Source organism: Ciconia boyciana, chromosome 2 (assembly GCF_034638445.1).
Source record: "Ciconia boyciana chromosome 2, ASM3463844v1, whole genome shotgun sequence".
In the NCBI taxonomy this organism is placed as follows: Eukaryota; Metazoa; Chordata; class Aves; order Ciconiiformes; family Ciconiidae; genus Ciconia; species Ciconia boyciana.
In genome coordinates, this window is record NC_132935.1 from 68,353,835 (window position 1) to 68,370,442 (window position 16,608).

At 40.6% G+C, this 16,608-nt stretch overlaps 1 protein-coding gene across 1 annotated transcript in view; it reads right to left on the reverse strand.

Moving 5' to 3' along the window:
• The window catches only part of CTNNAL1 (catenin alpha like 1), a 60,905-nt gene that overhangs the window by 35,173 nt on the left and 9,124 nt on the right, over positions 1-16,608 (reverse strand). Inside the window, exon 2 of the mRNA XM_072852930.1 lies at positions 5,717-5,906. Coding sequence (XP_072709031.1) covers positions 5,717-5,906 — 190 coding nt within the window. The remainder of the gene's footprint in view (positions 1-5,716; positions 5,907-16,608) is intronic.

Here is a 16,608-nt window from a genome sequence, read left to right on the forward strand (position 1 = left end):
ACCCATTAGGGTAAAAAGACTGAGCTAGGGACTATTTAAGCCAGCTGGGCACACACAAGTCTGTGGGACACATCTGAGAGTATCAAAGGAGCAGTTCAGTGTCACTGTAATTCTGCTATCATACCTGAAAGATTGCGACAATTGGGACACATTTCCAATGACAGAAAGGCAACTGTCACACCCAATTGCCTGAAGAAAAATTCAGGCAATTATGGCCTAGTCAGCCTCATGTCAGTCTCCAGGAATATTCATTAAAATCATCTTGGAAGCCATTACCACATGAAGCAGAAAAAGGCAATCAGGAAGAGCCAGCACAGACCTGCAAGGGTGAATAGTCCCTTATCAAACTGAATGCCTTCTATGATGAGATGACACCATCTCTAGAAAAGGAAGTAATGGATGCTGTGTATCTCAAATTTAGCAAGGCCTCCGACATGATCTCCCATATTGTCCTTATAACTAAATCATGAGATACCGACTGGATAAGTGAACAATAAGGTGGGTAGAAAATGGACCTGACTGTTGGGCTTGAGGATGGTGATAAGTGGTACAAAGTCCAACGGGCAGTCAATTACCAGTGGTGTCCCTCGGGGACTGATACAAGGCATCAGAACTGTTCCCTGGATGATGGGCCAGCATGTTCAGCAAGTATGTGAACAATAGCAAACTGGGGGAGTGTCTGATACGCTGGAGGACAGGGCTGCTAGACAGAGGGACAGGCTGGAAAGATGATCTGACAGGAAGTTTGTGAAGTCCAACAAAGGCAATAATGCCAAGTCCCGCATCTGGGCTAGGATAACACCATGCAACAGTACTGGCTGCGATCAGCTGCCTACAGAGAACCTTTGCGGGGAAAGACACGGGGGTCGTGGTGGACAAAGAGTTGAACAGGAGTCGGCAATGATGGCCAGCTGCACGCTGGGTTGTTAGCAGGAATGTAACCGGCAGGCTGCAGACATGATTCTTCCCTTCTGTTTGGCACCTGTGAGGCAGCATCTTTAGTACCATGTCCAGTTCTGGGCTCCCCAGTACAAGGGAAAACATTGACATAGTGGAACATGAGACATAAGGGGAGAGGTTGAAGGAAGCGGGTTTGTTCCATCTCAAGAAGAGAAGGCCAATGGCAGAGTTTACTGCAGTCTACAAGTACCTGCCTAATGGGCAGGTGTGCAGAAGACAGAGACAGACTGCTCCCGGAGGTGCATGGCAATAGGACAAAAAGCAATGGACAAGATATAAGAAAAGACTTTTGCCACTGTAAGGATGGTCAAACACTGTAAGAGGTGTACAAGAAGTTGCACGGTCTCTATTCTTCGAGTTAAATGTCCCTTCCAACCTAAGTTATTCTGTGATTCTATTTATCCATTTTAAATTGTTGGTTTTCAGCCTTCAACCTGTACTAAAAGACAAGGCAAAAATAGGAGAGCACTATTTATTGCTTCCATTTTACTCCACATCTTCCTTTAGGGCTATGCAGTCAACTGGCAGAGAATACTGAAAATGTTATGACACTAACTCATTCTTGACATGTGTTTTCTCTTTTAAATTAACCAGTCTTTCCTAGTTTTAGAGGGGGGAAAAAAAAAAAGAAAAAATCACAGATGGGCATCTAAAAATGTGCTTCGAGTTACATTCCACTACTACACTGTCACTGTAAACACTGACACAGTGCAAGACTAATGTTAGGCAAAATCTGCTACATGACCCTCTGCAGTGTTTTATGATTCTATTTTGAGTCAATCAAATTACAAGGTTTATTACAAGGAAATAGTCATAACAAGTCTGAAACACTTCAGATCACTGATTATACCCTTCACAAGAGACAGATACAACATCTGTCATCCTTCAAAGCCTCTGCAGGATATGCGATTGATTTAAAGACTCCCTACTTTTCTTAGCAACTGAGACGCTTAATGTTCTACATCCTTTAGTGTTGAAATCTATCTTCTACGCCTAACGAAGTGTCCCTTTAATTTCTCAGGCACAATCTAATTTATCGGCTAAAAAGAAGTATGAACAGCTCTACAACATCCTCTGTCCTAAACAGAAAGGGCTTTCTGCTGCCCATGCCATCAGAACATGGGATTCTTTTATACAAGTCAATATTCTTGGCTGTAATTGGCCAGGAGATTTTATTGGCTTGCTTGGGAACACCAAAGTTGTTGAAAATGGCACTTGAGCAACTGCGTTCAGAGACCGAAATCAGAGGACAGTTATCCATAAGAATTTATCTGCTCAACATACTGTCTTACCTTGTCCAACACTTAACAGTCCACAGAGATAATACTGGCACAAAAAAACACCAAAAACCCATCAGCAAACATGTTTGATATACTGAATTTCCCATGTAAGTCTTCAGTTAGATCTCAAATGGATAGCTCAGAGAGAATAACTGACCCATGCCAAGGTGAATGTGAGGCTTGACAGAAAAGTAAACAGTCTATACTTCACTCTTCTAGATTGAGGCACATTACTGCATAACAGGAAATAAACTTACAATGTAAAAAAGTATAACCATTTGGTGAGAGAAAATACTGCAGACTATTTTTAGATTCTGAGCTCCTCCTGGATACACTGATAGGGAGAAAAAGCACGTGGCCACAGCATAACTGGCAAGTCAAGAAATAGAGATCCAGACTGCTCTGCTCTTTTCGCAGCTGAGATTATTGACGTAAACTTTGGCAATTTTGGCTTGTCAGCATTTTACTTGGATCTCTGAAGAGAAAACACATGCTTCACATAACAAATGGAATGTTTTCAGATTAGGACATTTCTGTTTGCAGCCAAGTTTACTGGAGCGACTATAAATTTTCAGTCTGAAGTTTATCTAGAATAGTCCTTCAAATCACAAAAACAAACATTCATCACCAGCATGTTTCTAGATATTGCGACTCATTGTTGAGGGATTTTTTTTTTTTAAATCACAAAAATAGTATAGAATCATAGAATAGTTTGGGCTGGAAGGGACCTTTAAAGGTCATCTAGTCCAACCCCCCTGCAATGAGCTGGGACATCTTCAACTAGATCAGGTTGCTCAGAGCCCCATCCAACCTGACCTTGAATGTTTCCAGGGATGGAACATCTACCACCTCCCTGGGCAACCTGTGCCAGTGTTTCACCACCCTCATCATAAAAACTTTCTTCCTTATATCTAGTCTAAATCTACCCTCTTTTAGTTTAAAACTATTACCCCTTGTCCTATTGCAACAGGCCCTGCTAAAAAGTTTGTCTCCATCTTTCTTATAAGCCCCCTTTAAGTACTGAAAGGCTGCAATAAGGTCTCCCCACAGCCTTCTCTCCTCCAGGCTGCACACCCCCAACTCTCTCAGCCTTTCCTCATAGGAGAGGTGTTCCATCCCTCTGACCATTTTTGTGGCTCTCCTCTGGACCCGCTCCAACAGGTCCATGTCTTTCCTGTGCTGAGGACTCCAGAGCTGGATGCAGTACTGCAGGTGGGGTCTCACCAGAGCGGAGTAGAGGGGCAGAATCACCTCCCTCGAGCTGCTGGCCACGCTTCTTTTGATGCAGCCCAGGATACGGTTGGCTTTCTGGGCTGTGAGCACACGCTGCCGGCTCATGTCCAGCTTTTCATCCACCAGTAACCCCGAGTCTTTCTCGGCAGGGCTGCTCTCAATCCCTTCATCCCCTAGCCTGTATTGATACTGGGGGTTGCCCCAACCCAGGTGCAGGACCCTGCACTTGGCCTTGTTGAACCTCATGAGGTTCACATGGGCCCACTTCTCCAGCTTGTCCATGTTCCTCTGGATGGCATCCCCTCAGGTGTGTCAAGCACACCACTCAGCTTGGTGTCATCTGCAAACTTGCTGAGGGTGCATTCAATCCCACTGTCTATGTCATTGATGAAAATATTAAACAGTACTAGTCCCAGTACAGACTCCTGAGGGACACCACTTGTCATTGATCTCTATCTGGACATTGAGCCATTGACCACTACCCTCTGGATACGACCATCCAAACAAGCCCTCATCCACCAAACAGTCCACCCATCAAATCCATATCTCGCTAATTTAGGGAGAGGGATGTTGTGGGGGACCATGTCAAAGGCCTTACAGAAGTCCAGATAGATGACATCCGTGGCTCTTCCCTTGTTCACTGATGTAGTCACTCCATCACAGAAGGCCATTAGGTTGGTCAGGCAGGACTTGCCCTTGGTGAAGCTGTGCTGGCTGTCTCAAATCACCTCCCTGTCCTCCATGTGCCTTAGCATAGCTTCTAGGAGGATCTGTGCCATGATCTTCCCAGGTACAGAGGTGAGGCTGACAGGTCGGTAGTTCCCAGGGTCCTCCTTTCTACCCTTTTTCAAAATGGGTGCAATGTTTCCCTTTTTCCAGTCACCCATGACTTCACCTGCCTGCCATGACTTTCCAAATATCACGGAGAGTAGCTTGGCAACTACATCAGCCAATTCCCTCAAGACTCTGGGATGCATCTCATCAGGTCCCACAGACTTCTTATGTTCAGTTTCCTCGGGTGGTCATGAACCTGATGCAGTATGAACTGCATCCCCAAAGTCTGAGGCCAGCACAGTGATTCAGCAAGAAATATACCAGCTAGGACAGCAAAAGGCAAGTTTCTCAGGCTGCTGAGGTTATTTAAAAGATAAAAAAAACCACCCACAAGTCCACTGTTTAACTTAACAGATCAATTTTAAGTACAGTAACCCATGTCTTGAAGTACAGTACTACTCCTTTCTGCAGCCATCAAGACATTAGTGTTGAAGGGTCATTTATTTGCCTCCACATCTGGAAGCTCAAGATTGTCTCCCTGAAGCCACAGTAAGCAGAAAGTCTGTCACACCTGTAGGGACTTCCGCCTGCTTAAACAGGAAAAGCTTCAAGTAGAATTTCCCATGATCCGAAGGTATTTGAAAGAAAAAACAAAAACCCACCACCACTAACAACAAAAGGAACATTCTTCTAGGTGTCATCTTCTTGAGAGCTGCACTGCAGATGTATGAATATGCATTTACTAAAAGCCACTGAAACATCATGCAAGGAATAGTACTTAATATCTAGGAAAGTAGTTTCTAGCATGACACTGACATTCTCTTACAGTATCAGAGAATGTATCCCACTATTTGCCTAGACAGAGGCTTCTAGGTGGAGGAGGGTGACAGCAGGCAGCTCAATCAATTATCCATACTTCACATTCAATCCACACACAGAGCAAGTTTGCAACAGAAGTTGAATCCAGCAAAAAGGCAAGTGCAGTTTGATTTTCATTCTACTGAGAGGAGTCATCAGATGACTGATGCGAGTCATCTTACTGAGTCTTGATGAAACATGGGTTGACACTGACCTTCCTTTAAACATTCAGATTTAGAACGCAGTGACCTCAATAGCATAACGCTCAAATTACTTCAAATACTACACTGTTTTAGCTTGAGAGCAATAAACTGAAGTTGTATTCTCAACAGTCTGCTCTTTGTCTGGAGTAACATCATAAAACAAACCGCAGCCAGGTAATTCCTTGTGGCAAAAGATCCTATAAAAACCAAAGCCAACACACAATTCCCTTCCCTGTTCATAAGATGACAGCAAGTAAGTGAGTGACAAAATCAGGTAACAGATCAGGCCTTGAATGAACCAGCAGAAGAGGGTTAAGCAATTAAATAATAAAGTTCTTACATTATTCCTGACACTAAAAATAGTGTGCCAAAAGTGGCACAAGCACAACTTCATGAGTAAGTACATACCTGCTCTCCTTGCCTCAATGCAAGCAACACTCATTTCCTCTTTCAATTCATGGTTTTCATTGGCTATAGCTTCACCTACTGTAACAAATCTTCCAACTGCCAGGTTAACTGCTTGGCCCACTCGCTGAATTGCTTGCAGAGTCTTGTCTGAACGCTTTGGTTTGTCCTTATGATTAATAAGAGTAGTTATCTGTGAACAAGAAGAGTTAATTATTAGAACTGTATGCAAGCAGACATTTTAACTTTAATACTAAAGGCAAGTTTTGAACTGAACTCAGTAATAGATTTTTACCATACTTCACTAATAAAATTTAGTGTTGAGTCATGAGGTATCATTTAACTTCTCAGAGAATGAAAAAAAAATTGGAGTATAATTAAGTTTGCTCATCTGCTGTGATCTCAGCTTATCTCACATCTCAAATGAACTGAGGGATTTTTTTTCCTCCCTCCCATTTGCACTACTAAAATAAGCTGCCCTAGGTCTCTCAACAGGCTTTCACACTACAGACACAGTAAAAGTTGAGGAGTCCAATAGTAGACATATCAACATCATTTTGGGTTTGCCAGCATTGGAAATCTTACAAAGTTTTTGTACAGCCAGGTGAATAAGCACACTCGTCAACTAGGATTTGGGAGCTTTGGCTCTTTTTACTGAAATAAGCCTTTATAAATTATGTTTTATCCAATTGATTAAGGCAGGCTTTAAGAAAGAATGAGCAGTAGCACAGTCTTTACACAAAAATAAGAACCATTCGGCTTTTAGAAATAATCTGAAGTATTCGAGCCCTCCCCCCCCATTAAAATATCCACTGTACTTGTAACTTAAACATCCTCAATTAAGCATGTTTTCTAGAATTTAGAAAAAGGTTGCCATTTAGATGCAAGTTATCAGTAAAACAATTTGTGAGGACATTCTTATTCTGAACTCCACATCCTGTATCGGCTTTTCTGCTTGGTACTACATCACGCTATACATTCCTTCTTGGATCACACTGACCAGAGATCAGCTGCACGCAGGCTGCAGGAGACTGAAGATTTGCCCAAAACACCAAACACAAGGAAACAAACAAAGAGATCCCTCCCGCACCCAAGGAGAAAGGCAGGATTGCAGAAGTAGCTTCTTGACCAAGGCACTAAATAAGCACAAGAACAGTGTGCAATCCTGCCACTCAGAATTAACTAATTACAAACTGCATTACAAACAGTACAGGAGCTTTACATTTTTGGTATGACAACTATTTTCTAGTAAGATGCAGGACAGAAGTTGAACTCTGCAGTTTCAAACATCCTAAGCCAGCATAAAAGCCATCATTGTTGCCAACAAAGACAGTCCTGCCTGTCCTTGCCTCCCTCTCTCATTTTTGCAATGAATTTATCTGATGTGGGTTAAACCTGAGTTGGGGAGAAGGTGATGTTTGTTATTCTAGTTTTCCTTGTAGTCAGTTGCCCCGTCCAGTTCACTGCATAGCTGTATGAATACTTTTGGTGGTAAAGGGAAAAGGTACAGACTGGAGAGAGAAAGACGGGCAGAAGTGCTCCTTTCAGCAGCAGCATGGTTTAAAATGCCCACAGAACTGCATTGTAAACCATATCCCCAGGAGCTCAAAGATGTCTGCTGAGATCATCTCAGAATTACATGGATTACTTAAGTGTTTGAACACCTCAGCTGTATCAGCATAATCACGGGTGTCTTTGCCCATTCCTCAAAAAAACATAAATCATCACTCATACATTCTCCTACCAGTCAAGACTATGGTAGGACAAGAGCATAGAAGCTGTACCTGTAATGTTCACATTGGATCCAAGGACAGAACAGGAAGCAGTGTAGGAACTGTTCTGCTTCATAATTTGATCAATGCCTAAGGCTTACCCTTCAGATACCGGAGTCGTATGTCTGGGAAAAAAAAAAAATAGTGGTGATAAAAAAAAAACCACCTTACTGGGGCTGGTTTTGAATGCCAGGAGCTGGTTTAGTCAAGTTGGCAGTATTAAACTCTTTGCAATGAAAAATGTCAATACTTCATAGAGCACTTTGCACAAAAAAAAAAAAAAGGCCAGAAAAAGCTAAGAACTATCCCAATAAACAGTACTGCCCTATCAAATAACTGCTATGGGAACGGAAGAATATTTTGTCCTGGCACAAAACATCACTACAGAAGTGCATTGTCTGCCCACTGCCTCCTTATATACATCCTACTTCTCCAACTTGTACCTAAGCCACAAGCTCTAAAGGAAGGCCACTTTCTATAATTCATAGAACAAATCTGTCCCTGTAAAGAGTCCTCAGGTTCATCACACTTCAGCCCCAAAATCTATGAACCCCTGATGCCCATCCAGTGAAAATATCATCTTACAATGAAAACAGAGTCCTATTAAAGAGTAAAATAAGCAAATGTGAACACCTTCAGGTTCATTCTAGAGGAACGACATTCCCTCAAACACACAATTACCATCACTTCAGTGGAAATTCAGATTAATATCAAATGGGTATTAAAAACACCTGCACTGTGCAGCTCTCCTGAATTTTTGCACTGTAGATGCTTCAGGTATACCAAACTATCAGCATATAGATGCTTCAGGTATACCAAACTGACAGCAGCTAATCTAACAATCCCAGCTGGTGAATTCTTGACTATTCATGGGCAACAAGCCTACAGAGAGCATCAGATCAAACGCTGAAGAAAACCTATTCGATAGAGGGTCACAACTTTGTTTCCTCAGCTGATTTTTAAGCAAACAGCAACCCAATGCTATGCAAACAAAGGGCTAATATTACATTCATACAGTTACTGACTTCTCAAAAGTATAAAAAACAGTAAAATAACATTGGCCTAAAGACAAATAGAATACTAGTTGGATGCATGTCCTGGCTCCAAGTTTACCTCCCACAGCATTTTATACCAGTAGAAGTTTAAACATGTTCTGCATAACCCTGAAAAAAATGCATATGCAACTAGCACTGCAGAGTGAAAGGAATCTCACTGTCTCTTACAAATCATCAAGGGCATTTTAATCCCATATGTTACTGTAGAGGTATGCAAATGATACAAATCATGAAGATGTCACAGTTTAAGTTGCTTTAATACAGTCTTACAAAACATTTTCAGAAACACTTTCATTTGAGACATGGGTGAAGTCTACAATTCTATCATGTTTTTAGCACTCTCTTCAGAGGGGATCATCAGTTTTGTAGAAAAAGACACTCCCTATACTCCTCCCCCCCCCAGTAGGTGAAGCAAGAATCAGCAGCTGTTTTCACAGGTCCATCACCAGTGTCATCTTAACCTCATGAAGTTCAGCAAGGCCAAATGCAAGGTCGTGCACCTGGGTTGGGACAACCCCCAGTATTAATGTAGACTGGGTGAGGAATGGATTGAGAACAGCCCTGCAGAAAAGGACTGGAGGGTACTGGTGCATGAAAAATTGGACGTAAGCCAGCAACATGTGCTTGCAGCCCAGAAAGCCAACCATATCCTGGGTTGCATCAAAAGAAGTGTGGCCAGCAGCTCGAGGGAGGTGATTCTGCCCCTCTGCTCTGGTCTGGTCTGGTGAGACCCCACCTGCAGTACTGCGTCCAGCTCTGGAGTCCTCAGCACAGGAAAGACATGGGCCTGTTAGAGCAGGTCCAGAGGAGAGCCACAAAAATGGTCAGAGGGCTGGAGCACCTCTCCTATGAGGAAAGGCTGAGAGAGTTGGGGTTGTTCAGCCTGGAGAAGAGAAGGCTCCAGGGAGACCTTATAGCAGCCTTCCAGTACTTAAAGGGGGCTTATAAAAAAGACGAAGAAAGACTTTTTACCAAGGCCTGTAGTGACAGTACAGGGGACAATGGTTTTAAACTAAAAGAGGGTAGACTGAGATTGGACATAAGGAGGAAATTCTTTACGATGAGGGTAGTGAGACACTGGTACAGGTTGCCCTGAGAAGTTGTGGATGCCCCATCCCTGGAAACATTCAAGGTCAGGTTGGACAGGGCTTTGAGCAACCTGACCTAGTGAAAGATGTCCCAGCTCATTGCAGGCAGGTTGGACTAGATGACCTTTAAAGGACCCTTCCAACCCAAACCATTCTGTGATTCTGTGATCTACTCTAGACGCCCTCTGCAGTAGCTTGTATATGCAGATCACAGAATCGTATAGGTTGGAAAAGACCTTTAAGATCATTGATTAAACTCAGTTTGGAAGCCTATGGTTATACACAGCAGCTGAGGCTTTGCAAAAACCTCCTGGAATAACAAACTCTTAGCTGGGTAATATAATGTCTTCTCAGACTGGCTAACTTAGGGCCTCTACAGTAACTACCTTAACATTATAATGGAGGGAAGTTTGTTGAGCTCCATCATTTTTTTTCCCAGAGAAGTCAAAAACTATATGGATTGCCAGTTAAAAACAAACATTGTGAAAGAACTAAAACAGAAGTTGGTCAAGAAGTTTGAAACATATCAAGACAAACAGCTTAATATAACACCTATTTCAAGTGTGATCAACGTTAGCAAACGCAGCCTGTACTAATACAGTAAAATTTGCAAAGGACATTTGTTATTAAAAAGTAAGTAACAAACAGCCTTGAAAAAGGAGTAGGTAAGTCATGATAAAAGAGATAGAGGAAGATATTAAATATATATCAGCTAAAGGAAAAAGGGCTGTCTTTGGTTCTAGAAACATGAGTTAGACATGTACCGAATGTAAAACACTCAATAACGTCAAAGGCATGAGGAAAGTTCTTCAGATACAGATGGACTTCTCATAACCTGCCACCTGCAGAAAACATTGCTGGGCATACAAGGACTATGTATAATTCTGAGAAATATCTTTCTCTTTCCTTCATGAAGTGTTAAGAGTGACAGGTATATACTCAGGTATACCCTCCATTTAAAATATAGTTATGAAAAAGCAGAGGTAATAGCAACTGCAGTTTCAGATTCTTTTCAAGACTTAATCAAACTTATAATTAACAATCAGGGTTAAAAAACTAACAAACAAGATCTTAACTGAGCAAGGAAAGGAATTTCACTAGTGTGTTAAGTGACAAACCAAAGGAAATTGTGATGCTAATAAGCAGCACAAAGATTATTTAACCAGTTCAGACCATAGTAAAAAAAAAATAAAAAATCCCTAAGCAGTACAACTGGAGGGGTGCTGGGGAGAGGCAAACAATACCATTTGCTTCAGGATACAAATAAAGCAATGAGCATTAAAAGGCCAATAAGCTAGGCTTCTAAAAGAATAAACAAAGGTTTTGCTCCTGACTTTTAAACAACATTTAAAACAAAGATATAAAATTGGACAAGTTAAATGGAGAAAAGCAAAGACCCACAAGAAACCTAACAAGGAACTTTCTCCCCAACAACCACCTTCCTCCAAAGATACCCCAAGAGCCTATCAAAAATTGAATTAGTGAAAACTTGCAGCATTTAAGCATATTTCAGATTACAAAGAATTGCTTTTCCCTGCAGCCCATCCAGTTGCAACCAGACCAGAACTATTACTGTTGTGTTTCTTTCAGTTTTTTTTAAAAGAACTCCAAGAACATTATCTAAGCTCTCCTTTAAGCTTAACACCTCCCAAATATTTAATCTGTTGTATTCTGATCATGTATCACCCAGTCACTAACATTGGTGGTGTTTGGGCAGGAGTTAACAGCTGAAAAGATTACCTGCAAGTCTCTTTGAACAAGAGTAATAGTTACATGTTGTTTACTTAAGGATTTACTGATTAGGTCCTAGAAGGGAAACAGTCCTTTTGATGCTACTCATGCTCTGTTTAACGTGAGCTCTTACACTGTTTCCATGGAATGCTTACCTGAGATCTGAGACAAACAGTTTAAGGAGAGTGCAGTCTCAAGAAACTGTCAGTCACAATCTTTGGTCACTCCATACGAGCAGCCCCAGAAAAATGGCCTTTTCCCAAGTACTTTACTGAAACTAACATATATAGCCATAATGTATCAAGATGTAATTCATATTTCAGGAAACAAGCTCAGTTGTGGCAGTTTTCGAGCGGATGTTTTCTGAGCTTTATGAGGGCCTTCAGATACTGACATTTAAGTTGTTATATGCTTCATGCACAGGAAGCATAATGACAGCATGCTTAGCTAAAAATATTCTAACCTCTATTTATTATCAGTGTAATTAAGTCTTGCATGACAGAATTAAGTGATACTTAAGAGACTGGGTTTCAGGAAGTATTTATAGACAACTATAAATAAAACCAGGGGAAATGTAGCTATTTCACAGCCACTGCTACAAACACAACAGTTAAACTGAGAAGTCATGTTGGAAGATACCCTATCCACCTCCCTCCCTGGGTAAGTACCCACGTTGTACGTAGGATGATTTAGACTCTCAAGAGCAGTATTTGTTACTGCCTCACACTCATCAGTTTTCCTGCTAGAGAAAAAATATTCAAAACGTTTTCTCTATGCAACGAGGATTAACATCCTCAGAGTAACAGATCCTCTTCCATTGTGTGTTATTTTCTGCTTTCTGCCTTCCATTAATTTCACAATGGTAGAAAATTCATTTCTGAAAAAAATGTAATAGCAGGAATGGAAAGCCTTTGCTAAGAAAGTGCAATAGCACTACATACTAAGGGAGAAGCTACGAACCCCTACAACAGAAGTGTGCTGTAAAGTAAATTTAGTTGCATTTGATAGGACATGTAGAAAACTTAGTCAAAAAAGCCCTTTCCCACACTGCTCATACTTTTATTTGTCCGTCTTGAGTTTGGGGGCAGGGGGGAAACTTCTAATATTACTTTTTAGGTACTGTCTCTCATTAGGTCTTGTGTACTACCTTAAGGACAAACAGGCCTTCAGACTCATTTAGCCAAACAGCAGCACACATTGTTCCAACACCCACATCTGCTACAGAATACAACCATATGTGTGAGAGAGCACAGAAGCAGCAGCTGGCATGTGACATGTAGTCCATAACGGCTACAAGCAGAACTGTCACATAGTCTTCTCATCACAAAGGACGAGCCTCAGGGATCTTGAGAAGTGAACAAGGACTACCTGCTTACCTGTCCTTGAAATCAAAAGTCTGTTAAGATTAGATGCCTGTCCAGACATTAATGAAAGTCTTACTAAGCAGTTTCTACAATTTCAAGCACTAAAACATTTTTTAGAAGTCTGGCTAATGTGTGGATTTTTAGAATTGGAAAGCCTTATCTTCCTACTCAGTTTTCATTTTGTAGAAAAATCCCACAAACAAACTTTGTAGAAACTCAACTTTGAAAGTTTTCAAAGGCTGGTAAAGATTAACCAAAATGAAATTCAACTGCATTAACTACTAATGTGCTAGTTAACTGTAAGAACCCATATTCTATTTATCCTGAAAACATTATTTGAGACAACTGTCCCTGCTTTATGGACACTTGAACCAGAACAGTTTCTTCTACACATTATTATTCAAAAGGGGCAACCAACTCCTTCTTGCACAAGTCGCACAGACTTCAACACATCGTTCAGGACCCTGAGTCACCACTTCTGTAAAAGAACAGCTTCCAAGAAGTGGTATGATCCTGCTACCCCCATTTATGTATTTTCCTCATACTGCCTATGCACTGGTGTCTAGAAGGACAGTACAAATACACTGCACGTCCAAGACTGCTGAGTTCTGTTATGCTTGTGGTATTGAGACTATTGTAGTTGTATCTTTACCTGAAGGCTTTTTAAAAGCATCTTCTCATTGCTTTTGTACACATCTTTCATAAAAGCCTTCAGGGAAGCAAAATGAAATAAACTACTTTAACAACCTGTAAGCTGGTTCACTTATCTGCGGGCAAATGCTAACATGCTTAGAGGAGCCTCAGGCAATCTTTCACATGTAGTGTCTAACAAGCTGATAAGCCACCTCTGAAAAGGAAGAAGGAACAATCCAGGACCTGCAGTGACAAGCTGAAGCTGACAAGCAACACAAGAACAGCCCCACCAAATCAGATCGCTGATAGACCTAACCTAGTATCTTATCTCCTGTAGTACCCAAACATGGGTGCCTAGAAAAGAGCATGAAAATAAAACAAGCAAATGATACACTAGCTATATTGCAGTTGTAACCAGATTTTTGGTTAACTGCAAATCATACATTTCATTTTAAAACACCACAACATTTAATTGTGCACTTCTCACAAGCACAATAGCTTCAACAGCTAGAAAATATTATTTGGAAGGGGTGAGAACAGTCCTCTTCACCTCCTTCAGATCCAGGCTTCAAAACCTACTCTTTGAAAGTTTGCCAGGAAAAACAAGAGTACGCAACTTCAAATTCAAATACACACCTCAGATTATTAGTACCATTGCTATGTACTTGTTACACATTCTTGGAATTGTTCAGAGATCAAAAGAAAGGACTCAACTCACAGCAAGACTGTACTACAGTCGTGAATACCCCTTCTTTGCGCTGAACGCATTCCTAGAAAACCAAGGGTCCTTTAAATTTCAAGATCCAAATCAAACACCATCCAGAAAATTATTATCTAAAATGTGATACAGATGAACTTGTCCAATTGAGATACAGTACTTTGATGACACTAATTTATTTCATCCAGTGTGGGGTTTTTTGGGGCTGGGGATTTGTGGGTTTTTTCACAGTAATGAAAACTCTGGAAACTTTTTCTGTGGAGAAATTTTTTTCAGTGGGATCAAATTATTTCCAACTTTTTTGCAAGTTGTTGTGAAAAGGAACTCTGGAGAAACAAAGAAAAAAAAGGAACACAGCTGACTAGTTCTTGCAACCTGTGGATTCTTAGATATTATGTGGAGGTTTGAATTACTTTAATAATGTTACTAAAGTAACACTATTGTAGAGGAGAAATACACTTGCTTTTTAATGTTCACTTTTCACAGATTCCTTAAAATCAGGGATCCCCAGTGATCTGCAGATATGAAGCAGAAAAGTACACAAAAACTGACCTCCACTCCTGCCATCCTCCCTTCTTTTTTCCACACATGGAAGAGAAGAGGAGGAGAAGGATCACTGGAGAATGCTCAGTGAGGCCTGACCACTAATCAAAGCCACCTTGTTTACTCTTTATTGTCATGTGCCTTACAAGTCAGACGACTGCTCTATCTTGCCTCCAAAAAAGGTGTCTTCAGAATTTCTATAGAAATGAGTGACGATAATAAAGATCTTCATTTTCAGACAATTCAAGTTCAAGCTTCCTTCTCTTTTTGAAAAGATGTATGGAAGCTTACAGACTGAAATTTGCACCTTTGAGCAACTTGACACGAGTTGCTAAAAATTGTTTTTCAAATTGAAAGTCCAATTTAATCTCTTCTGATTACATATGTGCATCAACAAGTATACTGAACACCAGAAAATATGCATTTACTTATCATAAAATACATCCAGAAATAAAATGGCCTTTACTGCACTTTTCATTGTGAATTGGCTTTCTAACTCAACTGCTATCTTGAAGTTTGCTGAAACGCACAACTACCTCACTAGAAAAAGTGAACATAACCTAATAGACCCAAAAATTGGTTTTAGGGGTACACAAGCCTGTACGTTTTCCTCCCCTCCTGTTGCCCTCCAGTTCAGTATTTTCTTACCCAAATGGGTAGAATTTCATAAACAAAGCTATTACCCTTTTTCATTCTGCACCTAGAAATCCTGGGCATGAGCAAGCCTAAGTAAACAAAACCAACTCAGAGGCAAGTTCATTGTTTAAACTGTACTTTCAGATGTGGTCAAAACAGATGCAGACATGTTTTCAGCACCAGAGATGCAAGTCTCAGAAATAACTCAATTTACTAACATGATCAGGTAACCTCAAAACCAGAGACTGAATGGCAAGTGATTATTGTGGCTTTCCTCCCTAACTTGCCTGTGTTAATGTAGCTAACCTTCTACTGCTTGTGCAAACAGTGCCCGAGCCAGCTCTGACCTGCTTATTCAAAAAAAAGCCACTGTCGTGGAACTAAAAATTCAGGCGTTGTAATAAAGAATGTAACAGGGACAACACACTGATACCACCTGCAATTGAGAATTCTTTCTATTCAAATTGGGACTGGCTCATGAAGATGCAGAAAAAGTTGCTTGTTAGTCCCATAAAGAGGTAGCTTCACTGGCACGAATACCAGCCATTCAATCCATCTTGCACTGCATGTTGCACATGCAGACAGGAGGGTTCCCCCAGCCTTTTTTAGAGAAGGCTTCCTTAGCAGCATTTTGGCATACCACTTCAATTCAGAGCAACACCTGGTATTTCACCTTGAAAAGCACATACTTGCCCTAGGAATTAATAGAGAAGTACAGTGTGCTCTGGAAAAGGCTATGCAAATCCAACTACTATCCACCTACAGGAGTGTAAAACAAAACAAAAACTTCATATAATCCAGGAACCATTATCTTATTTATGTTAAAGAGCCTGTATATTCTTCTGATTGCTTCCTTGAAGAGCTCAAGGGCAACAAAACCTCATTCAGTTGAAAAAGTTAAGAATATTTAAATGTAACATTGAGATACGATGCAGAATCTTTGATAATTAAAAGGGAACATTCCATACATTGGTCTAATGCCTACATGTTAAGCACTTGCAACTTTGGACAATATTACCCTTCTAAACAATTTTGACACCTGTGAATAGAAAAAAAACACATTTAAAACATTGCATTACTATAGCATAATTTTACTTTATTGTTATTTGAAAATACATGATTTGTGTGGTTATAAGTGGTTATATTCATTCTGCTCAATACAAAGAGCCAATACAAAAATGTTTCTCTAAGACAAAAACAACTGCATAATTTTTTATTTTTCCATATACATACAGGATTTGCTCATACATGATTTTTGTAACTTGTGTTTAGGAGTTATCTTACCATTTGATTCATTTCATGTATTAAAACAAGAAGTCATCCCATTTGGTATCTAGAGTTATAAGTTGGCACTA